General features: G+C 47.2%; 2 protein-coding genes across 2 annotated transcripts; one reads left to right on the plus strand and one right to left on the minus strand.

The window, feature by feature from the left end:
• Nucleotides 1-372: 372 nt before the first annotated feature.
• Nucleotides 373-7,403, plus strand: LDAH (lipid droplet associated hydrolase). Its single transcript, XM_078874624.1, has 7 exons — nucleotides 373-472; nucleotides 2,738-2,931; nucleotides 3,729-3,845; nucleotides 4,333-4,514; nucleotides 4,934-5,186; nucleotides 5,387-5,469; nucleotides 6,357-7,403. The coding sequence occupies exons 1-7, from the start codon at nucleotides 414-416 to the stop codon at nucleotides 6,540-6,542; spliced, it is 1,074 nt and encodes a 357-aa protein (XP_078730750.1). The 5' UTR covers nucleotides 373-413; the 3' UTR covers nucleotides 6,543-7,403.
• Nucleotides 7,404-7,524: 121 nt separating this feature from the next.
• On the minus strand, nucleotides 7,525-13,551 carry C2H8orf76 (chromosome 2 C8orf76 homolog). Its single transcript, XM_078874613.1, has 6 exons — nucleotides 13,371-13,551; nucleotides 13,117-13,221; nucleotides 11,311-11,454; nucleotides 9,262-9,833; nucleotides 8,680-8,812; nucleotides 7,525-8,339 (listed from the first exon to the last, which is right to left on the minus strand). The coding sequence occupies exons 1-6, from the start codon at nucleotides 13,473-13,475 to the stop codon at nucleotides 8,142-8,144; spliced, it is 1,257 nt and encodes a 418-aa protein (XP_078730739.1). The 5' UTR covers nucleotides 13,476-13,551; the 3' UTR covers nucleotides 7,525-8,141.
• Nucleotides 13,552-27,561: the final 14,010 nt, after the last annotated feature.

The following is a 27,561-nucleotide window of genomic DNA, read 5'->3' on the forward strand; positions in this document are numbered from 1 at the left end:
ATTTATATGGATAACGAATGAATCAATAGATGACGATTATATATAACTCAACGATTCAATATATTATTACCATTTATTAGACGACCAATGAATGAATAGGTGACTCAACGAAAGTAATTGATTCAATGAATGAATCAAAATTGGAATACGATGGAATGAATCAGTATGCGCATGAATAAACTTTAAGACATTCATCAATAACACTGCTTAAAAAAAGACTATACGGTCTAACAAACGACTTAATTAACAACTCAAAACATCGCTGCACGTAAACATATCACTAAATTTAAAAAAATAACGAAATTAATGACTCGATGAATTCATAACTTTGGTGAATAAATTGATAAATTAATGAATGAAACTGCCCCGTGACCCCGGGGTTGTTTGCCTATCGCCGAGCACTTTGAAGCCGAATGGTGGCCGGGTCTCCCAACACCAAACAGCTCTCTCACCCCCAGCGAGACGAAACGAGGTGAGAATCTCACTTGTTGTTGTTCATCATCATCTTCTTCTCGTGGTTTCATTTGAGTGATAGTTCATCTCTCTCGTCTAGAGCCCCACCACTCGTCGCTGCCCGCCTACCCCGTAGTCCGTAGCCCGTTCGTCTCCACCGGTCTCGCCTGGATTTTTAGCCGGAGGCCTTGACGGGTAGGCCCCGATACAAGGGCCGCGTCCCGGCACCTCTGGAAATCGCCAATAAACTACGACCAAAAGACGCATCGGATGTTTTGCTCGAAATGCTACTCAAGTTTAAGTAAATGTTGAGGGCACGTTAATTGCAGGGGGGAGTGATCGACATTCGTAATGAGCAGACACAACTGGGTTAACTTTAACCCAGATGCATCGGATCGAGGGTTTGGGGGTGGGCTGGGCATCGGTGTTCCAACATCATCATCGGCTCTTAGGTTTTTTCGGTAAAGTCACGTAGGTAAAAAATAATGACAATAAAAATAAATAGAAATGAAAATAATAAGTAAATAGAAATTAAATAATAATTGCAAACAAAATAATAATTGCACATCTAAATGAAGACGGAGACTTGTGTTGCCTCCGAAACGTCGTAATTTAATTTATTTATTTTCATTTATTATTATTTTATTTATATTAGTATTCATGTTTTTTTACCTACGTGACTTTACCGAAAAAACCTAAGAGTATGAATCCTTGCAGTCACGAAAGCTTCAAATCTAGAATCATAATCGGCCCAAAGGCAACAGCATTTTGTAATCCATAATACAGGTTTTGATTTTTAGGTTAGATCGCACAAATATGTGTCGTTAAACCCGCCACCACCCGACAGCTAACCAGTAAGGGTTGTCAAGTAAACAGAACGTGTCAATTCGTCACTAGTACAGCACAACCGGTGTGTTGGAGAGCAAAGCCACAACATTTACAGCCTGAGCACGACGTTTCGCCAGTAATTACAACTAGCTTCATCAGGCGACAGCCAGATGTGTGGAGAAGTCCTCCAGCGTTTGTAAATTCACGGCGAGCAAATGCACCGCTTCGAATCCACTGCTGGATGAGGGTCGTCTGTGTTTATTTGACCCATGCTTCACCGCGGCTGGTGAAGGCCGGTAGCATAGACGTTACAGTCCAACAATCGTATTGTTGTATTGACACTGTGCTGCTACAGACGGAATAACTCTGCTACTGACAGCAGCAGCAGGCTACGATGCCTGTGTTATGCATCGTGGTCGTCCATCCTGCTTCCGAGGTCTGACGAGATTGGGCTCATTCCATGTTGATTTGGCCATAGCCTGGCTATGTGTGTAAACAGATTTCATTTTGCATTTCGCTTTTATTTAAAATTTGCATGAGAAAACATACAGTGCCACCGTGATTAAGTATGGTCACGATGTGTAGAGGCCTTCGTCTAGCAGTGGATTGACCAGGGGCTGTATTTATGGTCTTTTAAATTTACAGTGCAGTAAATCATGTGGTTACAGTGCATATTCAGAACTAGCCTTTTGCCCGTCCAAGGACGGTGTATTGCAGTAAATCTGAAACTTGCAAGCAAAAAGCAGACCGCGACGTGATATTCATTGCATTAATGCGTGTGCAGTTTGTAAGGGCGCGGTGACACAGATCTATTTCATTTAAAGGTTATAATCCCTTGTTCGTCATGACGTCCTTTTTACTTTGATGTCTCAACAGGGTGCGTGAGGGTTCTGCCTTTGTAGTGAGGGTTGTAAGTTGACGCCGAGGAGGGGGGAGGAGGCGCCTCGGCCCCCCATGTGGAGTGACGTCAGACGCTAATTATTGTGGGTGGGGGGGGTCCAGCTCGAGGCCGTCACATTATGATTATTAATGAGGGGGGAGGGTGCTCCATGTGGAGTGACGTCACCTGCTCATGATTATTAGAGGGGGGGGGTACTCCATATTGAGTGACGTCAACCGCTCATGATTATTAATGAGGGGTGTCCATTTGGAGGATGTCACCTGCTCATTAATATTAATTAGGGGGGCTGGTCGATGTGACGTCACTAGCGTTAGGGACAGACATTCCTGGGTGATTATAGTAGGTATTCATTTCGGGGTCACACTCAGCCTTTCTTGATTACAATTAGTACCACTCATCATAGCCATTATCTTGACAGTCGATATTTTTTTGTTAGGGTATATTCTCTAATTAATGTGTTTCTCTATCTGCCAGGCGGCCGCGTAAGCAAGCAATTGCAGGACTGTATCTTTACGGTTTATATGTATTTTGCATGTATTTGCTCACATGGGTCAGCGGACATCTCTTCGCGATGCCCCACGCCGAGATGAAGGCTACCGACCCCGAGGGTCCCCCCGTGACCCCTCACGCGGAGTTCGTTCACTGCCTGGGGGCCCCTACGCACGTCCTCAAGTACGGACGGACGCACATGCGGGGCCCAGGATACGATGGGCAGGGACCCCCCCAGATCCTCTTCATGCTCATTCCAGGTCAGACTCAGGATGGGCAATGTGTTTTCTGGTTGTCACCGCGTGTTGTTCGACAAGATATCCGACGTTTCGCTCGACGTGCTGGATGCTTCGTCAGGAACTGAAATTCACAGGGGTCGTATGAAATGAAGCGGCGAGTTGTATTTGGCCCGCGGGTCGTAGGTGTCCCGCCCCAGTCATGAACACTTGAGCTTGGTAGGAAAATTTGAGATAGCCCCATTCACGTACGAGAGTCTTTGAGCTCTGGCTCGTGCCTCCCGAGTTCTTGATCGAACAATGCAGCCGATTGGTGAAATATGCGTGCATTGGTTTGTCAAGCTTTTAGACAAAAGCTTGACAAACCAAAATAATCTGCATCTTGGCATTCTTTCTACAAATAGCATCTCCGCCTCTTCTAAAAGTAGCCTCCCATAATATTGATGCTTTGAATCTGTTTTATGATAATATTTTGTTATTTCTGTACATTAGCTGTTTTTATATGCTTTGATGCATTCACTTAACTTGTATTTTTTCCTCTTGTTATGTTTTAGATTTGTATATTAAGCCAGAATTGCACTGCATTAGTTGTCACTTGTTCACCTTGGCCACTCTCAAAACTTTCAATGGGTTCTAACCTGGTAAAATAAAGTCTTTCATCATAATGATCATCACATAATTAAATTTTTCTGTTTAGAAAAGGGTATGCATAATGTTATAAAGGGATAAACAATGTTAGTGTTCACGGATGTGTGTGTTTACATGGATCGGTTTGTGCACATGGATGGCTTTGTGTACATTGATGGGTTTGTGTGCTCCAGGAAACCCAGGTGTTATGGATTACTACAGAACCTTCATGGCAGGACTCTACCAAGCGTTTAAAGGCCAATACTCGGTGTGGGGTATTAGTCACGCAGGGCACTGCGTTCCTCCTCCTGGTGAGCACTCGAATTCGCATGAAATTACTTCTCAGTTGCATACTTGAAGCTGCCCAAGATGCTAAAGATGTAACCCAAATACACAAATGGCTCCTTGCTTATCGGTATGTACTTAGGATCTATGTCCTTTGCTGCTTCAACCAAGTTTAAAGCTTTGGTCATGAGAAATTATGTTTTAAAGTTAAAATAAAGTGCATCATTATAGCATCATTATGACACTGGATAACTCCTCCTAGACCGCTTCACCAATTTCAAGTCATGATGTGTCATTTGAACATTTCATATGCCTGTTTTTTATGTCAAGTTAACAATTTATATATATGTATTGTGTTTGACCAGATAGATTTTATGTGTTTACAGCTGATCAAGCGGTTCTCCGTTTTGGAACTCTTGTAAAAAGTGGCCTTTTTATAAAAATGTGATGTTGGTTGTTACATTTCCCCCTATGTGCTCATGCATCAAACTCTACTCATGATCACCGTTTCAGACCTGGAAGCTCATCAAAATGCGGACGAGCACCCGGACGTGTTTGGCTTGGATGGGCAAGTCGAGCACAAGAGGGCCTTCCTGCGAGAGCATGTGGGGCCTGCAGTGAGGCTGGTTCTCATTGGCCACTCCATCGGTTGCCACATCATCCTGGAGATTTTGAAAAGGGACCCACAGCTCAAGGCATGCTGTTATAAGAAATGTCTTATCGAGAATACAGGGTGATCTTTTTATAAGACAACCCACTGATTAATAATAACCTACACACCTACTTTATTCTCAAACGTTGATCAAATGCTCTGGAAGCGTTGGCTCCATATCTTGGGAGTTAAAATATTTAACAAGTGTATTGATATTGGTAGGAGATGTAGACCCTTTGCATTTTTTCTTCATCTCACTATTATTTTTCTGGGGTTTATTTCAATGGGTTATGCTGGATATACACAACACATTAACTGCCTATGGCTGAATCATCCTGAATTTACCAAATCCCATTGCAGCTCACATGATACAACCTTCCAGAACTTCCTACATCAATCTCTCACCTCTGAGAATGTGCCCAATATACATGTATTATTTGTTCCCTCCGAATTCTCTTGCAGGTGATCAAATCTGTGCTGCTCTTCCCAACGATTGAGAGGATGGCCCAGTCTCCCAGTGGTCGAGTGATGACCCCGATCCTTTGCCGACTGCGGTACCTCGCGTACCCCCCGATCATCTGCCTCTCCTTCCTGCTCCCACTGCGAGCAAAGACCCTCCTGGCTAGTGTGGCCCTCTGGGCCAGTGGCCTCGGCCCCAAAACTGACCCCAACGCCGTCTCTGCATCCCTGAACCTGTTCAGCGTTCACTGCGCGGGTGGGAGCTTTGTTATAGTTTTAACGTGGCTTGTGTCGGAACATTTGTTTGTAAGAGTACGAATGTACAATGGTTTTACAGATAACCTTTTTTTTATAAATACATACCCTCATGCATACAGAATGTATTTATTACATTATAGTAGATTATTGTAAGTCAATTTTGTGGTATTTTAACATTTGTACATTTCCTATTTTCAGCAAACAGCATGTACATGGCCAGCCAGGAGATGTACCAGGTTACGGAAAGGGACAATGTTACCATTCAGGAGCATCTTGACAAGGTAACTCTACAATATAGGGAAATCACATCACGTGGGTGAGACAATTACAATACAATGTGTATGTATCTAGTGTAAATGTGACTGCACCTCAATGTATGTATGTATGTTGAACTTCTTTCGTAGCCAACTGTGCTAACTCAAGATGAGAAACGGTTGGCATATTTATTCAATTCTATTGAGAGGCAGTTGGTCATAGGCCGAGGTAAAAAGGAAGATTTTGGAGCTGAAATTGAACAAGGTCACAGGGCGTCAATAGCATATATGGCTGAGTGAAGGGATTCCCAGAAAATGTGGGCAACAGAGGAGAATGAACGACCTCCCACTGAATGAATGTTGCTTGAGGGCTTTGACCGAAAGCCTTGGTTGTTTTAGTGGAGAGTGCATGCTGGAGAGTTACGCAAGTAGAGGCAGGCAGGAGTTAGTCCACTGAGTATCTTCAAAATAATGAAATGCCATCCCACTTCACATTCACAGCAGCATTTAATCTGCACCTACTTGTAATACACTTCAAGGCCCAATATCCTTAACCTGGCTTTTGAATGACAGACCTTGGCTCTGTGCCTCAGTAACTGTCATTTGTCTGAAAAATAGTGCGCGCTACAAATTGCATTACGTTTAATCCACGGCTGGATGACGGCTTCCCCGTGCCAATATCTTTCATAGGGGTTGTGATCATACTGCACTACGTTGTACAGCGCAAGTTTAAGTGGGGTCCTCAGGTTCGGTTCAGTTATATCTTGACACTGATGTTAGCTATGGCCAGAACTCAGTTTGCTGGGATCATAGCACACTGCGCCACCGCTCCTCCCAACACGATTAAACTTTGCAAATGTGGTGCTGTTAAAACATTAAAAACTTTACATTGTGTGGCGTGTTACCATCAACAGCTTATATTTTACTACGGAATGTCAGACCACTGGTGTCCTGTGGAATACTACCACGACATGAAGCGGGACTTCCCAGCGGGCGATGTTCGGCTTTGCGAGAAGGGCATTCGGCACGCGTTTGTGCTGGACTCAAGCCTGGAGGTGGCCCAGTTCGTGCACTCCTGGATCAAGGAGGTCCTCGTGTGAGCCCAAGTTTACACGGAGGTGGGGAGAGCCTGGGGGAGGTGGCAGATGCCTTGCTAAAGCAATTCTAACACTTTTTTTCTGGAGATGAGAAACTCATCAGATGGAAAGATGGCAATGTCACTCCTAAAACAAGCTTGTTGCAAGCATGCTGGAAATCAAAAGTTCCTTTAGATTGACATGCTATGAGTTTCCACTGTCAAAGTGCACATAAGTAGCATGGTAATGCATTCCACCATTTATGCACATTAATGTCCATATGTACAAGGGGTTGCCGGAATGTCAATGCTATGATATATGGTGCCATATAACACCCATGAGAATCATGTTGTCCGTTTTGCTAAATATGATTATTATTTTATTTTTCTTGTGACAATATTTATAAAATGTTAAAAGTTGAAATGAGAATTTGCTCATGAGAATTGAGGCAGTGCTCATCTCCAGTTTACAGCTTGAGCCAGTAGTGGAAATTCGACATTCCTATGACATGGGTGAATAACCAATGTGGATCTTCCCTAGTGGTACTCAGTCATACCAGGTGGTTCAGCCATCTGGTATGACAAACAACTCGGAGTTGTAAATAATTAGCTATGAAATTAACGATTTGTTAAATGTTTCCTGAAGTAATTGATAGCATGGCATAATTTTTGCACTTAATTTGTGCACTGACAGTGTGTGAATTATGTATTGTAAAGTCGCAATAATTGTAAGATCTGTTGCAGGCATGTCAAGTGAACTGCTCGAGGATCTTTCGAGTAATCTTTATTCGTAATGGACGTACACCAAAGCACAAAAACCTTAAGATAAAAGTGAAAAGTTTTTACAAAGCTATGGGAAAATTATATCGGGATAATTGTCGCATCATGAAAATTAATATTGTACCATGGAAAATGACATTGTGGCTACCCTCCCAAGTCCTTGCATACCTGCTGTTTGCAATTAACAAAAGCACTTTTCAACCAAAATGTTCCAATATTTATACCATATTGTTCAATGCAAATATTTAGTATTTTAAAAATGTTTAAATTACTATGAATGTTTTAAGATTTTAATTAAAATGATTGTCGCAACTTTTCTGTGATCTCATTTGTATTTTGCAGTATGATATTTCAAACGAATAGGCTGTGCATTGCTTAAATGTACAAATTACCGGAGCTGTCTCATCTATTTTCCTTAAGAATTTAGTTCCCAAAGAAGCTCCCAGTACACGGGAGAAAATCATCGTATACCTCGTGTCAAACAATACATGGTACAAACCCGAAAAAAAAACAGCCATACAACACAACTGCAAAAGCCTACTTGGTGGCAACGAACATTGTTAAAATTGTATTAAGAACCATTCAGTATTATTCACAAATTATGAAACAAGTCCATAGGACCCAGCAAATGTCATCGCCCCCATTACAGGCAAAGTATCAAAATGTTTTACAACCATCTTATTAAATAAATGGACAGCTGGCCTGTGGTGGGACTCAAGACCTGGTATTTCATTTCAATTATCAAGTCAAATGCTGAGTTTTGAGTACTGTGTTCAGGAATGCATCCATAGCGATCATTTGCAGGCTTGTGAAATGATGTCACGTGCTGGGAAAGCTAGCAAAATTAGTCGCCAGATGCCCTCAGTGTGGCCACGGGGTCACCGTGGGCTACACCGTACAGCCTCCCAAACCACCTCTTCTCAAACTGACCAATGGAATGAGGAGTGTCGTGACTAGGAGTGTCGTCGTGAGTACGAGCCTCATCGGTCCCCTGTGATTCGTCTCCCGTCGTCCCCAATGTCACCAGGTCTTCCCCCAACACCTTAATCAGGACAACCGAGCAAAAGGAAAGTTTAGTTTCACTCGCCTACCAACAAAAACTTACCAATCTTATCGTTCATTTGCATGCTCTTACATCTTGCCGTTTGGCATGTCTGACGTTTCTATGTTTAATCGGCAATCAACCCGAGCAGCTCAAATTTTTTGATGAAGCTCCCAGCACAGAGTAAAAAGTTGGACATCATGCTGAACAACATGCGGTACAACTTAAAAACACATTGGAAAGCTATAAAACACTATCTTATATCTTGTATGACATCAGATATTCGGCAATAAGTAACCTCAAAGCAAATGTATTTAAGCTGCAATTTGTAACGTCTTACCTCTGCCATGCACATCAGAGTCGTTTCCCCAATGCCGCTTTTCTCCAAGTCTGAAGTGATGTTCGCTTGAGCCTCTAAGTTCCTGTCCAGGATGAAAGCCGACTGGGATGGACTGGAGAGCTGCAGAAGCAACCTGTTGCATTGGATTGGGAGTGACATTTGACGGCACAACATTGCGATGCTGTGTTGTTGGCCAAGAATTAACCATCATAAACCATGATATATCCACTGCTGAATGAAAGACTCCCCAAGTCATTGTCAGGTCTCAAGGTCCTGCGATCTAACAACCTCACACCTGAAAATGTGCAGATGTAATCGCTCCATCTAGCCGGTACACGTCCTTACCCAGGGCCGACTTACGTAACCTTGACTTTAGAAAAGTCTCTACCTTGTGTGTGTTCTCTAATCCACGTGTTCCTCTTTCCGTGTAATCCCAAGAACGCATCTCTCCACACATACGGCATCTGATTATAACATACCATTCAGCTATTATTAGTAAGCACTATGCAAAAATACACCACTATTGGCGAGCATCCAAAGCTTGTGAATCGGCATTCACGATGCAATACCTCTCCTCCTTACCTTGCTCTCACGCGACACGCACAAGCATAAAGCCTCCATCTTTCTGGTTCAGCTGTCACCGCTCGCGATCCGCTCATCAGTTCCATCGATTCAGCATCTCCTGCTGCCGCTGCTGCAGCTTTTGCACATACGTCTGTTGCACATTTGTTGTTTTCGCTCATTCGCTTCGCAGCTTCGTCCCCAACAGGCAGAGCACAGGTGCTGGCATCGTGGGAATCGCTATGAATGCAACTTTGAAATCCGCATGCAGTTGAGGGGTCACTGTTGTCACACGGCCTGTGGGTGTCACAGTTGTGTGAGCTTCCACTGCCACAGCTGCCGCCTCCGTTGCTGTGGCTGTCACTGCCGTTGTGCGACTCCTCCCCGTTGCATTGTTCGCCGCCCCGGGCGCATCGCGACAGCTCCTGGTAAATCGCCGCCAGCCGCCGCCAGTGCCAGGCGTCCAGCGGGCGCAGGCTCGTGAGTCGCGTCAGGGCCGACAGCTCGCCCTGCAGGTGGCCGGCCTGCCGCTGGATCGCCGCCACCAGCGCGTGCACCACACAGTCGTGGTCCGTGTTCGTCGCGATGGTGCCCTGTTGCACGGCCACGGGTTAATCGTATCCTATCATTCCATGCCAGTGTTGCTCACTCATTTTCAGAGGGGGGCACTTTCACTGATAAGACATCCGTGTGAGGGCAGCCACATTTGAAATTATTGGGGTTTGACAGCATGATGGGGTGTTTTCACATTTGTGTATTGTCGGGGGTCAGACGTCAGGGGCGGCACTAAAGGCCACCAGGGGCTGCCAGTGGCCCGCGAGCCTTGCAATGAAGAACTGTGGTACACGTGGTGTGCGTACGCTTCTTATAGTGCAATGCTATCTTAAAGGTGCAGTTTCAGTTATCGTCTGCAGTAGCTACGTGGCTATACCCAATTAGGTAACTGGCAAGTAGTGTAATTGATCAAATTTGGACTGTGACACTGACGTACATTGCCAACTTTTTCTAATAACACCACGAGGTCTGTAATGTACACTGTGAAGCAGGTGGTGCATATGTTGTGGTATTAACCAGGGCAGCCGTTGGGCTCAAACAGCTTCACTGTACAACAAGCGGCAATCATTGTGGCTCTGCCATGCCATCACCCCTCTTGTGTGGGACGAGCATAGAATGCACGAATGCTTAATACTGGTAGGAACCTCCTGGTTACACCAGCCCACAGGGGATTATTGTGTCCGTCCGTCGTGCAGGGAGGGGCTGGGTGGGGAGGGTGGGGAGGGGAGGGTGGGGAGGGGAGGGAGGGGCTGGGAGGGGGGGCTGGGTGGGGAGGGTGGGGAGGGCCCGGGGGGAGGGTAGGTGGGGCGTGGGAGGGGTGGGGCTGGGTGGGGAGGGGCTGGTCACCCCGCGATGACCTTATAAAACTCAACGTTTAACCTACTCACGCCGGCTTGTGCCCGCCCTCACAGTCGGGCATATTTGCGGAATACACCACGCCACCGTTGACCCTGGCCATTGACCGAGCAACCCAACGTTCCTACCAGCTCCCTCCGCAGGAATGTGTTTTGTGACATGCGTTAAATTTCGTAGAGAGCCACAGGTTGCGCTTCTTCCCGAGTTTATCGCAAAAAAGCAGCACACCTGTAAGCAGAGTGCCTCCAGGTCTCTCCTTGCCTTGACTCCTAGTAAGCAAGTTATATCTTTCTTCATGCATCCTTAATGTGTATTATATTACTGCTACGTATAATGCCGAATTGCTCATTTGGGATTACACACAGCAGCAATCATCATTCCCTCCTGGCAGACTAACTGCCCGTTGGCAGGTCAGGGACACAGGAACAGCAGCTAACTAGGGGTGCCCTTGCAAAAATGTGCACAGAGACACCCTGGCATATGTGGTGTTCTATTAAACAACAAATACTTCTAATTTCTAAATACATATATCAGAAGAAGGCTTGTGGACAAATGTGTTTTTTTTTTTCTGGCAGCATTTGTTTAAGCTGGCCAATGCTGGACTGGCTTCGACGTTCTGAATCTGGGCAGCGTGGCGTGTGTGATCACGCCGCGTTGTACCAGGGTGTGTGCCGTCTTCAGGGCCTCATCTGTGCGGCCCGCGTGAGAGAGGCAGCGACTCCGCGCCTCCAGCGCATCTCGCCGCACCGCCGTGTTACTGAGCGGCACCAGCGACAGGCAGGCATCGTACCAGCCCAGGGCGGCCTGCGTCACGACACCAACACACACCATACACCACCATCACATACTATTACCACCATACACCACCACATACTATTACCACCACAAACCACCACCACCACATACAATCACCAACACACCCCACCACCACACACCATCACCACTACAAACTATCACCACCACATACACTCACCACCATACAATACTACTACGACCAGTATCACTCCAGTAATCATGCAACGTTGGTTGACGGTTGGCTCAACCCTTGCATGTTAACTGGGACGACACATACCACCACCACCACCATAGCCACAATTTGGAGCACCACCTCTAACACCATCATCATCCACACAATCGCCACCGCCATCCACTCGGCAAACGTGACAAGACCTCAACCAGAGACGCTCATTGCGTTAAGAGGCTGAACTTCATTGATCATGGACAGCGATGGGAACACGCGGAGCGGTGGTAGCGAGACTCGGATGGAATAAGAATGAACACTGGGGGGCAGGAATGGGGGGGGGGGGGACTATGGGGGAATAAGAATGAACACTGGGGCAGGAATGGGGGGGGGGCTATGGGGGAATAAGAATGAACACTGGGGCAGGAATGGGGGGGGAATGGGGGAATAAGAATGAACACTGGGGCAGGAATGGGGGGGGGGGCTATGGGGGAATAAGAATGAACACTGGGGCAGGAATGGGGGGGGAATGGGGGAATAAAGACGAACACTGGGGCAGGAATGGGGGGGGGGGGACTATGGGGGAATAAGGACGAACACTGGGGCAGGAATGGGGGGGGAATGGGGGAATAAGAATGAACACTGGGGCAGGAATGGGGGGGGGGGGGCTATGGGGGAATAAGAATGAACACTGGGGCAGGAATGGGGGGGGGGGCTATGGGGGAATAAGAATGAACACTGGGGCAGGAATGGGGGGGGGGGCTATGGGGGAATAAGAATGAACACTGGGGCAGGGATGGGGGGGGCTATGGGGGAATAAGAATGAACACTGGGGCAGGGATGGGGGGGGCTATGGGGGAATAAGAATGAACACTGGGGCAGGAATGGGGGGGGGGGCTATGGGGGAATAAGAATGAACACTGGGGCAGGAATGGGGGGGGGCTATGGGGGAATAAGAATGAACACTGGGGCAGGGATGGGGGGGGGGTAAGAATGAACACTGGGGCAGGGATGGGGGGGGGATGGGGGGATACGAATGAACACTGGGACAGGAATGGGGGGGGGGAATGGGGGAATAAGAATGAACACTGGGGCAGGAATGGGGGGGGGGGTATGGGGGAATAAGAATGAACACTGGGGCAGGGATGGGGGGGGGATGGGGGGATACGAATGAACACTGGGACAGGAATGGGGGGGGGGAATGGGGGAATAAGAATGAACACTGGGGCAGGAATGGGGGGGGGGTATGGGGGCAGTTGAAAGAAGAGAGGGCCGGAGGAGCAGGGGGTGGAAAGGGGGAACAGTGAAGCAGCACAAACAGATGGGACTGGGAGAACAGGAGGAAAGGATGTGTAGAAGCAGTGGGGGGGGGGGGGGGTGTGGGGGGGGGTGTGGGGGGGGGGTGTGGGGGGGGGTGTGGGGGGGGGAAAGCCATGGCTCGCGGAGGGCAAGCAGGAGCAGAGGCGGCATGGGGAGCATGGAATGGAACAGCAGCAGCAACCCACGGCGTAGTCCCGAGCCCGGTAGGCCGCGTCGCCGCGGAACTTGTGCAGGGTGAGGCGCTCCGAGTCATCCCGACACCGCGCGTCCACGTCCCGCGACTCGAACCACTGCAGCGGACGGACAAACGCATGCGGTCATGGGCAGCAGAGGGGCAGCAGGGTCCCGGTGTCCTCTGTGTGCTGCTGTTCCACAAGACACGATCCCCTCCAAATAACAAGGCCGCTGCGAGCGTCAGGCCTTGTCCGCTCGCCCTTACCTGGGCCTCGCACAGCTTGGCGCTGTATCCCGAAACGTCGGGCCCGTTCCTCGTGCGTGGCCTCTCCGCCGCGAACAGCGAGTCGGAGAAGGCGAACTCCTCCATCAAGCCAATCGCCTCCGTCTCGTCCACGTGCGCGCTCGGACACTCGGAATCTGCTAGCCATGCCTGGCTCCCTTTGAGCCCCCATACCCCCCCCACCCCCATACCCCCACCACACCCCCATCCAATACCCCTCTTGCGAGGCTGATGAGTCGAGTGCGGAAACGCGGATCGCGGAGCACGTGCTGCCAATTGTTATTTTTATTATTACACACTTGTTTTACTCTGTTGTTGTATCCTCAAATATTGTAACTACATTTTTACCCACTTCCCAATGTGCTATCGACTGCAAACTTGGTATACTTATGTCATAGTGATGACTACTATATTCTATCATAAAAAAAACATCTATTTTAAAACATTCTTTTACACGCTTCTTCTTAGCTCACTGTTGTTGTCGTATCCTCAAATATTGTAACTACATTTTAACCCACTTCCCAATGTCGTATCGACTGCAAACTTGGTATACTTATGTCATACTGATGACAAGACAATATTCTATCATTAAAAATGTCTATTTTTAAACAATATTTTTTATTTTTCGATTTAAAGCTTTCGTGACTGCAGGGATTCATCTTCTTGGTTTTTTATATGTTATGTTTCGGCTTGGGTCTAATTGTCCACGCTGAACTGACGTTAGCTGTAATTGACCACGGCCCCTTACGTTATTCAAGCTTCGGGGCCACTTCCTGGAGTCGTGGAGTTCTTCCATTACTCTTACGGTACATTTCATTAAAGCGTGTTTAAAAAAAGTATTTTTAAATATTACTTATTATTCCTTCGTTTGGCTGCCGATGTAGCATGCAAGAGCAACAACTACAATCTCACATTCAAGGTGGTCAGGGCAGAACAACAGCGTCAGGAGCAGTAGCGGAGTGGATGTCGGCGATGTCTCGTATTTGTGGATCGGGGCATTTGCGTCGTTATAACACATTGTCCTGCGGAGGGAGCTGGTAGGAACGTTGGGTTGCTGGGTCAATGGCCAGGGTCAACGGCGGCGTAGTGTATTCCGCAAATATGGCCGACTGTGAGGGCGGGCACAAGCCGGCGTGAGTAGGTTAAACGTTGAGTTTTATAAGGGCACCACGGGGTGACCAGCCCCTCCCCACCCAGCACCACACCACCCAGCCCCTCCCGACCCTCCCAGCCCCTCCCCACCCAGCCCCTCCCTGCACGACGGACGGACACAATAATCCCCTGTGGGCTGGTGTAACCAGGAGGTTCCTACCAGTATTATGCAATTCAAAAAGTATCATCATTCTGCAATTAAGAGTCCGCTTGTCGAATCAGGCCAACATTGATTTCCTCCCCCCACGCCTTCAGCTCTGCCCACCAGCATGGCGGACATTAAACCCCCGGTTCGCCCAGGAACTCAGCGACGTTCGTCCCAACGTTCGTTGACGTCATTTAATGTTGTCGGATTTTATAGCGTGACGTCATTTTGTTGTATAAATTATATACATAAGTGACGTCACTGGCGGGTTGTGGTGGGGGGCCCCAACTGTCCCGGATGAGAGAAATTCGACGCGCATTTTGAGGTGACCGATTTTTGCATCGAAAATTTGGCGCGCGGGGACAATAGTAGAGCGAAAGTCGCTAATTAACGGAGGGGGGGGGGGGTCCAATTAGCAGCGATTGCGGACACTATCGAATGTTATTTCATCTCCAACTCCGCTCGACTCGTCCGCCTCGAGTTCTATACGATCATCACGACGGAGGCCACGTGTTTCGCTTGTGGCCCTGCACGCGTCTGCGGTTGGAATCGTGTTTTACTGTAACCGTGTGTGTTTTCGTAACTATGATGTCGTGATCGTAACCTATCGATCGTCTCTTAATTCTTGCAACTTCGCTCGATCCAAGTAAAACGTAGTTGCAACTGAGGTGAGTGCCGTTTTTGGCGATGGCCGTGGCTTAGTGGGCAAGGCCTGGACACCATTTTAAGTGTCTATCGCCTTGGAACAGAAATATTCATAGCCACCTATTAAGGTAGCAAAACGTTTAAGTTATCACCGATTTTTAATAAATTCAGACGGCTAATTTCCATTGAATTGACTACGGCTCGCTCAACTAAATTAAAATGGTACATTATTCACTTGTTTTAGGCCACAAAAGGGAAAATTTTTACTGATAATGTTAGGGCCACCTCGGATGGCAGCCATCAAGTGGACTATTGCATTTTTTGTTAAAATCGACGCTCGGAATGCGCCCGATCTTGTTGAAGTTAGGAAGCTAAGGAGGTTTGAGCCTGGGGTGGAGTGTTACCACCTTGCATAACAGGTGTTATAGGCGGCTCGCATGGGGGCTGTTCTTGTTGTTTGGCAATGTTACGGAGTTAAACGCCAATGGCGAGGAGGTCTGCTGTTCGTGACGAGAGGGCTTCAGGAGAGAGAGAGTTCGCGTAGGTTTGCTAGTTCTCCGCTAAAGTTTAGATTGCTAGGCCTTTCTTTAACGTGCAATATCCACGTATCTGAAGGTCTTTGAATCTGTGTGCCTCTGAATCTCCGCTTGCCGTATGGCCCATCTGTTCGGCAGCTAAACGCCAAACCCGCCAAACCATGTCCATGGTCTGCTGTAGTCACGACGAGCGGACTTCGTGAGAAAGTCCGTGTTGTCGTCCTTATCCCTCGTGTTGGAGGACTGCAAAACTCCACCGGTGGCTTAAGATAGGAGGGGGTGGGGTACGTTGTGCGTGGTGTCGACTGGCTCGCGCCACGTATTTATCTCCACACTCCTCCGGCGTGGTGTTAATTAAATAAGTTGTGGCTTTGTTGTAAGAGGCAACCACAGGCATTGTCAATGTTGGAAAGCAAGGCATCGTTTTAGGTGTGTCTAACGAGGCCTTTAAGAAGGCAGTATACGTCTGTACGCTTTTTTTTTAATCCTTTATATTAAGTTTGCTTGCGCGCTTACGACCGTGCAAATCTTTCGGTCCTTTTTTAACCCACTTCTCGTGATCCAATCGAGCTGACATTTTGCACACAGACTCGTTGTGCGTGCCAATTTCTTTTCGTGACATTTTTTTCCAAAATTTTACACTTTTTAGGAAAATTTTTTATATTTAATTACCAATTGCTTAATGGTGGCAGGCAATCATCTGACCCATAGGTGGCAGCCATCTCAAGCCAGAGGACGAGAGGACTCTAGCCGCCACGCATATAAAGGATTTATAGTGAAAAACTTTGTTTTTACGGGTTAATTTTTTGAGGCGAAGTTGAGAATGAAAAGCAACATGGCATTACACGATTTATATTCTCAAATTTGTATTTCATCACCGTCTTACGAAGTTGTTTTATTGGATGTATGTCACCTTTTTTGTATGTAATTTCACGGAACTCGTTCTTGGCTTTTTATTTGGCTGCCCACTTTCATTGCACGGTCTGTTATAATACGAGACAACCCCCCCCCCCTCCCGTCAATAACACTTGGGCCCTCAAGAACACGTATAGTCTCATTTGTGGTCGGGTCGCTTCTGCAATAAAAGCTATTTAGCGCGGTGGGCCTTACTTAGTAAAATAACCAAAAATAGTAACACTTGAGTGTTTTCTTTTTTCCAATTTTCTTGCTGCGGATTTCACACCTGATGATTGCTTGTGTTGCAGTCGAAACGTTGTGAGAATTTTTTATTGTTTTATATTTTTCTTATTTTCCTTCTACGTGACTTTACGGAAAGAACCAAGAATATACTTGAGTTTGTGTTTTAAAGAGTTTCATTTGTCTACTCTGCATGCGGGTGTAGGCTGCCCACAGACATTTTATTAAGTGCACGCATACATCCCCTCCATGTGCTGCATGTGTTGTACTGCCTAGGGTTAGTCATTATTACACTTCTCAGAATGCACTGATTTATTAATTAAAATCAGTCCAGCTCAAGACATGTATACAAGCTTGCGTTTGAGAAAGTGTTAAGATTAATGCGAATATGTGTAGGTAAATGGTGAAAACAGCCTACAAATGGAATAATGGCGAAACAGTACAATGGAAAAAATGGTAGCAAAGAGAAAAAAATATGGAATAGTATTTGTTAATGCTGCATTGGCAGTGGTGGACAATGAACAAAACTAAACACTAATAAACAACAGCTTAAAAGAAATATATCGATATAAATCGGCGACGTTTTGGGAAATGGCCCTTGTTCATATCGCACATGGCGATGATCTATGCAACTTTATTTTAGGCAAGTCCCAAATAGCAAAACAACTTTATGCAGTCGGGTCTCGGAGTAAGCGGGAGTTAGGTTCCGTGTATCCCCACGTAAGCACGAATTCGCGTAAGTTGGGGTTCGCCTATGCGAGTGTATATAACATGTACATAAATGATAATAGTTTTTTTCTTACCCTTTTATCTGGCAACAAAACTGACACGGTTTTTACAAGGAGTCATGTTTGCATTGACCACTGCCTGCGGTCGGAATGCAAACAAAAAACACAACTCTGATAATTTATGCACTAAATTTCGATTCAAAGCTTTCGTGACTGCAGGGATTCATCTTCTTGGTTCTTTCGGTAAAGTCACGTAGAAGGTAAATAATAAAATAAAAATTTCTAAAATACAATTCTCACGACGTTTCGGCCACATCGCAAGCAGCCGTCCTCAGGTGAAGAACAGGTCTGTCGGAAAAACAGCGTCTGAATGAACACCACCAAGCTTGGCAGCGTATATTTAAGCTGGGTTAGAGGAGGAAGGGCGCCTTGACAAAGGAATTTGCATATCAACAGAAATGTAGCATATTTATGGAAAATGCAGATATGGGATTAGTCACTACTTGTGGAATGCGTAGCAGGTGGGGGGGGGACTCAAAGTCATTATGCCCGTGCATTATGTAGGATTAGCAGCAACAAAGGGAGGAAGTAGGGTTAGCAGTAATAAAGGGAAGGAATTTTAATAGTAAGGAGCTGCAGCAGCTAAACCACCATGTAGAAAACTAAAATATAAACTACATCAATATCAATATACTAAATATACTCTCCAATAAGCTGAGCTACTAACAGTAAGTCATACATTACAATTCTATGTCGCAAAAAATATAATATGCCTCCAGCTAAACTTTTTTCTTACGTCACACGGATCTACCCCGTACTATATATACTGCCATAGACAAACCCAACATTAAATTATATTTTGCATTACTATACACCACCCTATACTTTAGTCTATACATTGTAATATTACCGTCGCGTGAAAGGTACTAAGAGGAAGCAACGAAATATGTCAATGGGAGAGTGGTGAAAGGAGACTTGCAGCAGAGCAAAGACTCCATTCCTTGCGGAGAATACAAAAGATAAATAGTCAATGCCAGTGAGTGGACTGCGGTCCGAAAGTCACTGTAAACGTGAACACAATCAGTTAAGATCTGAAATGGTTTATTACGTCCTTCCAATGATTGCTGAGCCAGAATCCATCTTCTCGGTTGAAATTGTCTCCGTGTTTGTATATGTGGATCGCCTCATGAACGAATCTCTCATGGTAGCCAGATGGCTTGTAGAGAACCTCTGTCTTGGAGAAGTCAATGTCATGTGAGCCCACTGAATTGTAACAGTGATCTGCGATGGCTGAGGTGTTTGTCCTACCGTGTTTCAGGTCTGCTTCATGTTCACGGATGCGGTCCGCGACATGTCGTTTGGTTTCTCCAATGTAACTGCTACCACAGAGGCAACTTAGTTTGTAGACGCCAGGGTACTGTATGTCTGGAACCACATCTTTTACAATGCATCTCCGACCAGGAACACATTGCCAGTGTACTCAAGCATGTACGCCAAGCTCTTAAGGCTAATGGTTACTCCGACTACACAATCCGCAAAGCCATCACTCCAACCATCAAGAAGGATCCTGTTGAGGAGCCATTCAAAACTACTGTGTTAGTAGCTCAGCTTATTGGAGAGTATATTTTGTATATTGATATTGATGTAGTTTATATTTTAGTTTTTTACATGGTGGTTTAGCTGCTGCAGCTCCTTACTATTAAAATTCCTTCACTTTATTACTGCTAACCCTACTTCCTCCCTTTGTTGCTGCTAATCCTACATAATGCACGGGCATAATATGACTTTGAAACCCCCCCCACCTCCTACGCATTCCACAAGTAGTGACTAATCCCATATCTGCATTTGCCATAAATATGCTAAATTCCTCTGTTGATATGCAAATTCCTTTGTCAAGGCGCCCTTCCTCCTCTAACCCAGCTTAAATATACGCTGCCAAGCTTGGTGGTGTTCATTCAGACGCTGTCTTTCCGCCAGACCTGTTCTTCACCTGAGGACGGCTGCTTGCGTTGTGGTCGAAACGTCGTGAGAATTGTATTTTATTATGTTTTATTTTTATTATTTTATTATTTCCCTTCTACGTGACTTCACCGAAAGAACCAAGAAAATGTATGCACTGTCCTTGAAATTGATTGGTCCACACCCGAGACAGCTTTTCTTAGAGCCTAGTCTCACGTGGTGTTGGACCAGATGACGCCAAAAGGCACACAACTCAAAGACAATGCACCATCAGAGTATGAGAGCTCGGGGTAAGCATTTACACCATTGGAACCTCGACCGCAGGCATTGTGGTCAATGCAAACATGACTCCTTGTAAAAAAGGTGTCAGTTTTGTTGCCAGATAAAAGGGTTAAAAACAATTATCATATTTTGCTACTGGCAAAGGAGGTTCCAATGATGTACATTAATGTTTAACAAGTACAGTACTGTAGAGTAAATTATCCACGAATCATCGGTAGCATCCAGGTTAGGTAGAACACGATATTTGTTTGGACTCGTTTCTTGCATGGGTGACACAGTTTGCACGCCGTCAAATACATGTTCGCGTGATGGCGAGGAGTGATTTGACTCCTCGCTTTCCGCCCCGTGTGTGTAGCGTACTCTTTTGAGACCTTATTTTACAAACATTTGATTAATATTTAATAATCTTCACAAGCATTAACATTACCTGCTCTACAGACAGATGTACAGCTCATGCTTTAAAGATTTAATCCTTGGTGTTAAGGCAAAAAACTAATTGATTCTGGAAATTGTTATAATTTATCCAATTGCTTTGGCTTGGCGATTCTTTACGAGTTTTCAAATTGGCAATCCTCTTGTGCGTCTGCTGTAAGTGTAGGTCACCACAGACCTTACTTTAACCGTGGTCATCCTTTGCTTGTGTGTCTTGTGATTCTAGGCCCACTCCGTGATTGACTTTCATCGTGGGCTGCCATCGCCTCCCCCGGAGCCATGAGCCGGTATCCGTGCCCGCTGAAGTGCGGCTACAAGCTGGACGTGCTGCTCAGCCATGCAGAGCCACAATCCCCCGACAACCCACTGCTGCTGCGCTTCTGGGCCCGCCTTACCCGGGCGGACATTGACGCTAACTTCTACACCATTCGCAAAGCCGTTATGATGCCACCGAGCTGGGAGCCAGTAGGCTTGTCAACGCCGCTCGCTGTGGGGGAGTCATGCATCGCCTGGTACAGCAAAGAGGCTACCTGGCATCGCGCCAAAGTGTTGGCCCACGCCGAGTCACAACAGTCGCAGCAGGGCATCGTTCACAACTACCTCGTCTTCTTTATCGACCTGGGCTTAAGAGAGGTTGTGCAGGCCGGATTCATGCGTGAGGGGCGGCCCGAATTTTTCCAGATCCCTCCCATGATGCAGTGCTATGCCCTAGCCAACGTGCTGCCGATGAGCAATTGCTGGTCCAAGATGGTGCTCGACTATGTGGAATCGCAGCGCGACACGAAGATGCACGGTTGTGTGGAGGGTTTTCTGGACGACCACACCATCGTTATCAACCTGGAACTCATGGTCATGCAGTTGTGCCAGATGCGCTGTGCACGCCCCGTCGACTCGGACGTGTTCCAGTTGATTGTCAAATTAAAAATCATGGATGATGCGAAGCCTGAAACGGCACAGCTGCCCAAACTGCCGACGGTCTCCCCCGCAATTCTTGGCAACCTGAAGCACCATTTCAACGCTGAACCGCCTCCCATCATTCCACCTGCAGGACCAAAAACACGATCAGCTGAAGGTCGCCATGAGATGTCCGCGTTTTACAGCGCCCGCATGCCAGTGGGCACTCTGCAGGCCGTACTGGTTACGCATGTAATCAGCCCCGACAGCTTCTTTTGCCAGCTGCAGAGCTTTAGGCTCGATCTGCAGCGCCTCATTCAGCTCATGGCCTTGCGCTACCTGGAGGCGGATGCTCGCGGTGTCCAATATCCACTGCCGCCAAATAGCCCCTGCGCCGTGCTGAACACGAGGATCGGGCAGTGGTACCGCGGGCTGGTTATCCACAACAGCTCGCCCTCTGAGGCGCTGGTGCACTTCGTGGACTTTGGCACTCGTGCCTGCATGCCGTCAAAACACCTGCAGCCTCTGTTGTCCGAGTTTTTCGACCTCCCTGTGCAGGCATTCAGGTGCGCCATGGTGGGCGCGCATGCCACCCTGCAGGAGGGCAGCCGCATCTGGTCCACCGAGGAGGTTCTGCTGCTGAAGTCGATCCTGTTGAACAGTGTCTTCACGGCGCAGGTGGTGTCCTACAACAGAATAGAAAAGCTGTACTACGTGGTGCTTTTGGATCAGAATGGCCAGTCTGCGTTCCAAAAGTTTTCTGAAATGGCAGCCACTCGGCCAGCCATGGAAGCCACTTTGCCAGACAGGGTAGCGACGGTGGCCACTCTGCCAGACACAGCAGCCACCGCCATCGGCCATGGTAGCGGCGTGCCGCCGTCCGTGATGGCACCGCCACCGATGGCTCTTGCGGGCGTGGGTGCGGGTCGTCCCGTCTTTACAGCGCTTAAGCTTCACCTGCAAAACTTTACACACGTGTACGCGGAGAACATCGTGAGCCCCGACGAGTTCTGGGTGCGCTTGACGAGCAAGAATGAGGAGTTTGAAAAACTCATGGTGCAGATGCAGAAGCATTTCAGCCTGGCAGGACCACACGAGGGCTTGCTGGACAAGACAGCTGTCGGCATGGCGTGCTGTGCAATGTAACTACCAACACAATCATACAAACACTTCCCACCCTCTACCACTGCCTCTGTGTGGTGCAAATTAAGCACCAATATGCCCAAACATGCATCCACCCTCTTTTTATACCAGCACTGCTGTGGGATGTACATGACCAACCTCTCACCATTTCTCACTGCTTCGCTGTTTGATAATTACCTAACACCATTGGTGCCCTTGTCATGTGATTGTCAGTCACGAGAGGGCAGCAAAGATGCATGGAGACACTCATTAATCTTTTACATTTGACTTTGTTGACGGTTGTACATTTTCACTGCCGCTGGCTTTGTTCCGTCAGGTGCCCCAACAACATGTTCTACCGGGCCACGGTGACGGACGTGATCTCCGCAAGAAAAGTGCAAGTTCAATGCGTCGACTACGGCATCTCGCAATTCGTTGAACCGAAAGACATCCGAGCTCTGCCGCCTCATTTCCTGGTGCGTTTCGACGAGAGCGAGGATGGTCGCGGCCATGTGGCCCCATCTTAAAAATCAACCCCGAGTTTCCACGGCACAGCCAATTCTCGAGTCAACTCCAGTTGGCCAGATTTTATTGCCGCAGAGCTAGAGTTTTTGAAGGGTGTCAAGTTGGCTCCAAAAAATCTGTTAGGCCTTCAGCCCCTTCGTCAAGCCACTGTTGAGAGAAAGGATTATCCATGCCGTGTCTGTTATGGGGGTTGTTGGACAATACTTCACCGCACTTTGCAGTGTGGTTTGGTGAAGAGGTGGGGGGAGGGTTCAAATTATTTTTGCACTGATGATAGCCGTGGCAGTGAATCAAACGTAGGTGGCTGGGCACATAAGAGAATATCATTAGCAAAATAGGTAAGCTGACAATGTTGCCTTCATATATCCATATTTCCACGTAAAAAAAAAATTCTTACATAACCCATTCACCGCACAGCCTCCTGAGATTCAATGCTGCTGAAAGTGGCGAGATGGATAGGTGAAGGAGACATTGTCTACTTATTTATTTTGTTAGTTATACTCTGCGACAACACTCATGAATGTTTGAGTTATTTTCAAGCGTGTGAAATAGTTTGATCTAGGTCGAAGGTGATTATATAATTCCTTGGTTCCTTCTGTTCTGAACACCCCCTTACTCAACTGTACGAAATAAATAACTGAAATTCATTAACTTGACAAAAGTTTATTTATGTAATATAGTGTTGCCATGTTTCTTATTGAAGGGCGTGTGTATTAGCGACATAGATTAAACTGCCAACGTCTCCTCACAAGTCTCTAAGGCCGTGCTTAAAACTCCAGATGTTTGACTTGTGCTGCGTCTTGCAACTAAAAAAAAATGCCACTGTTCCTGACCAATGTTTTTTTTCATCTCTTGGGGTGGGAAAATACCCACGACGAAAACCCTTGTTAACGTGTGCTCACTAAGGTTGAAAAGCAATTATTGCATTAGCTCTGTCTGTGTCTGCAACAAGGGGCCATGACAGTAGCAATAAAGATGATCCAAAATTAAATATTACAGGAGAGTTGTGCTGCTATTAGGAATTGGACAATTAAAAACTTACCAAATTAATTGAAGAATCGCCCAATACTTGACGGTAAAAATTGGAGGTAAGCAGATCAGCTCTCTCGAACCCAAATTCGTGATGTCACATGCCATGTGTGCGCCTTGTCCTCCCCTCTGATGCTATTGCGTGCGATGTAATTTCACAAAGTCACCCGCCACGCAAAGTTCGACGTCGGCTCGCTGTGCGGCTCGAAATGTCACCGATAATTAAAATACCTCCGAGGACAAACGCATTTTTATATTTTTCCGTGTCTCTCCCGCGCAGGAGCTTCCCGCTTGCGTGGTGCGGTGCCGCTTGGCTGGCGTGGCGCCGCCAGAGGTGCGACATCAGGGCGGCGACCGCACGTCCACAGACCGCTGGAGCCGCATGGCAACCTGGTTCTTCAACTCGCAGGTCTTCAACAAGCATGTGGCGATGATTCCAAGGAGCAAGTCCGCAGATGGCTACGAGGTGGACCTCTACAGTATTGGGAAATCGGAGTCTTCCAGCATAGCTAAAGAGTTGATCAGAGGTGGGCTAGCAGTGGCCTTGTCTAGCCACGCTGAATTGCTCAAGGTGAATAGTGCTGGCGTCTCCGATTCGATGGTGGCGGCATCGTCTCCTGCTGGGCCGTCCTCTGATGGTGCTAACGACCATGACAGCGTTGTACCGCAACCACAGGAGGTGGCACCAGTCCCGAGACCGGCCGTGGGGGGGTCCATCACGGTAGTGGAACCCCTGATGTTTGTTGTGGGGGAGATGACGAATGTCATCGTTACCTCCATTAAGTCGCCCTGGGAGTTCTGGTGTCGGCTGACGTCGGCTGAAAGGGATGTCGCCTTACTGAACCGCAAGATGAACGAGCACTACCGTAACTGGAAAGCGCCATTGCCGCACTTGGAGGCCGGTGTGTGCGTCGCCCATTACGCTCCTGAAGACCAGTGGTACAGAGTTTGTATCTACGAGGTGGTCAAGGGCTCTCGCAGCATGGCCTCGGTCTTAATCCTGGATGATGGCAGGGAGGTGCAGGTCAGCACCAGGGACCTCTATCCGATTGACCCACAGTTCCTGAAGCTCAAGATGCAGGCCTTCAAATGCAGCCTCTACAATTGCCTGGAGGCCCACGAGGAGCAGAGGGACCAGGCCACGGAGATGTTCAAGAGCTTCACGAAGGAGGCCCTCGCTTGCGGTCTCAACTGCACCATCATTATGCTCGTTGAGCGCAACAAGAGGGACTTCTTCAACCTCGTGGACCTGCACACGCCGTTCCAGAGCGTGAGTGCGCAGCTTATCAGCAAGGGCCTGGCCAAGCTGTTGGATCCGCCCGGACATCTGGCCGAGTCCGACTGCCCGCTGTCCTTCCCCTACACGACGCACGGCATCAAGATCGGCGCCGAGGAGGGCGTGATCATGACGCACGCGGAGGGCCCGAGCAGGTTCTGGTGCCAGTTGACGCGCAACGTCGACGCCCTCAAACTCTTCATGGTCAAGCTCGGCAAGCACTGCAGCCACGCCTACAGCAGGCAGACGTAGGTGGCGCATGACTTGGCGTATGCTGGTTGTGTTTCGTGCGGAGCTTTGCAAAATCACGAGATGGTACCTTGCGCTGAATTTTTTACCACGATGTAACATCGCCAGGGGGCATTGCCTATTCCTGACCTTGGCCCCTCTCCAGGTATTTTTTCCTTCTGGGAAGTAACTGTAGAGTGCCTGGAACAACCACCACACGTTAGGGGTTTTTAACGCTCAAAGCTCCGCACAGATGGGTTCTTGGGGAGTTGAACACATTTCAAGGTCATCTGCCTCCAAAGCGCCAGCTCAGAGGCATGCATCACGATGTCTGACAAAATCAGAATCTTTATCCTGGAAAAATCTGAACTATGAAGCTCTTTTTCACATATGTCTTGTAGGGTGGCAGGTCAGAAAGTTACAACACCAAACAATAAAAAAACACGATGGGAGTGCAAATTATACGAAAGGTAAGTAAATAATAAAAAATAAATACACTAAAATTAAACTTTTATTTTATTAGATGAAGCCCACTGAGCTATTCTTTTTCAGAAGCGACCTGGCCACAAATGATAGTTCAACAAAGTGGCTCATGTGGAAATTTCTAGCAGCCAAATACGCACGTTTCTAAATGTGGAGGGAAAAACCGGAGATCCTGGAGAAAAAATCCATGCGACCACGGGGAGAACATGCAAGTGTTCTGAGGTGGAATTGGGTTGAATATAAATTTTTTGGGAAGTTGCTCTTTCGCCTCCACTGCCTTCCATAGTCTGGATCTCCTCCCAGCCGTCCATGCTGTCGACTCCCTGCCCTCGTTCAAATCCAGGCTCAAGACCTTTCCCCCCCCTGCCTATTACAATTGTTGCTTTCGATCTTAAAATAATAAAACATCTTTCTCTAAGCTTGCCCACATCGTACCGCTTACTACAGCGTCTTAAGATGCGGTTCCATTTGGACGCTCTATACATCCCAGCTGGTTCCTGCTAACGCAGCGTGTACCTGATTACTCGCGCGATAACGCGACGTGACGAGTGCTTTTGTCGTCGGTTCATACATTTGGCGCAACGGTCCTTCGCCGACTGCGTGATGAATTAATGAATTAATCTGGGCTGCTGTGTAACCTTTCCACCTGTGCAGGTTTGATATGAAAAGGCGATTGTGCTTTGCTCAGTACGCCGGCGACGGGCAGTGGCACCGGGCGCTGGCCACACAGGGCCCTAACCCCAATGAAGTCAACGTGTCATTTATCGATTACGGGAACAACGAGGTGAGCAAGCTGCGACGCTTCACTCTTTTGCATACCCGGTGTGAGCTGGGAACTGTTTCTTGCTGTTTGGATGCGTTCCCAATGACGACGCTGCAGGAAATTACATTGTTCTTCTTGGTTCTTTCGGTAAGTCACGTAGAAGGGAAGTAATAAAATAATAAAAATAAAACATAAAATAATTCTCACGACGTTTCGGCCACAACGCAAGCAGCCGTCCTCAGGTGAAGACCAGGTCTGTCGGGGAGACACCGTCTGAATGCTCCCCGACAGACCTGGTCTTCACCTGAGGACGGCTGCTTGCGTTGTGGCCGAAACGTCGTGAGAATTATTTTATTATGTTTTATTTTTATTATTTTATTACTTCCCTTCTACGTGACTTTACCGAAAGAACCAAGGTGATGAATCCCTGCAGTCACGAAAGCTTTAAATCGAAATTACATTGCTTATTTTATGTCACTTCCACACTGATCCTGCCAAGAGCGGCGTCGCACAGAAATCGGTTGACGTGACCTTTGTTACCACGAAGGCTCGATAAATAATACCGTAATGTAAGTCGTCTGAAAAATTATCCAAATTAGATTATTTTAAAGAGTCCGCAACAGAGCGCCACACTTGTTTGTGTCGGGGGCCGCACACATAACCTGTCCTTATTACAGACCAATTCAGATTTTATTGGTCACCCAGGTCCCTTATAAATCTGAACCGTTCATCCTACAAAGTCCCATCACAAGGGAGAAACACAAACAAATAGACTTAACTATATTTGTTTGCCCGTATTGAAACGGCTGTACGCCGTATGGTCCTGAAAACTCAATT

This window comes from Lampetra fluviatilis, chromosome 2, assembly GCF_964198595.1.
Source record: "Lampetra fluviatilis chromosome 2, kcLamFluv1.1, whole genome shotgun sequence".
Taxonomy (NCBI): domain Eukaryota; kingdom Metazoa; phylum Chordata; class Hyperoartia; order Petromyzontiformes; family Petromyzontidae; genus Lampetra; species Lampetra fluviatilis.

Bases quoted from the DNA above. Each gene is read 5' to 3' on its own strand.
- LDAH (XM_078874624.1), top strand. From the start codon at position 414: ATGGTGGCCGGGTCTCCCAACACCAAACAGCTCTCTCACCCCCAGCGA. The intron at 5,187-5,386 runs GTGGGAGCTTTG...TCCTATTTTCAG, and splicing joins GTTCAGCGTTCACTGCGCGG to CAAACAGCATGTACATGGCC. The intron at 5,470-6,356 runs GTAACTCTACAA...TACCATCAACAG, and splicing joins TTCAGGAGCATCTTGACAAG to CTTATATTTTACTACGGAAT.
- C2H8orf76 (XM_078874613.1), bottom strand. From the start codon at position 13,475: ATGGAGGAGTTCGCCTTCTCCGACTCGCTGTTCGCGGCGGAGAGGCCA. The intron at 9,834-11,310 runs GTACAACGCGGC...GCCGTGCAACAG, and splicing joins TGAAGACGGCACACACCCTG to GGCACCATCGCGACGAACAC. The intron at 8,813-9,261 runs GTAAGGAGGAGA...CCAATGCAACAG, and splicing joins GCGTGTCGCGTGAGAGCAAG to GTTGCTTCTGCAGCTCTCCA.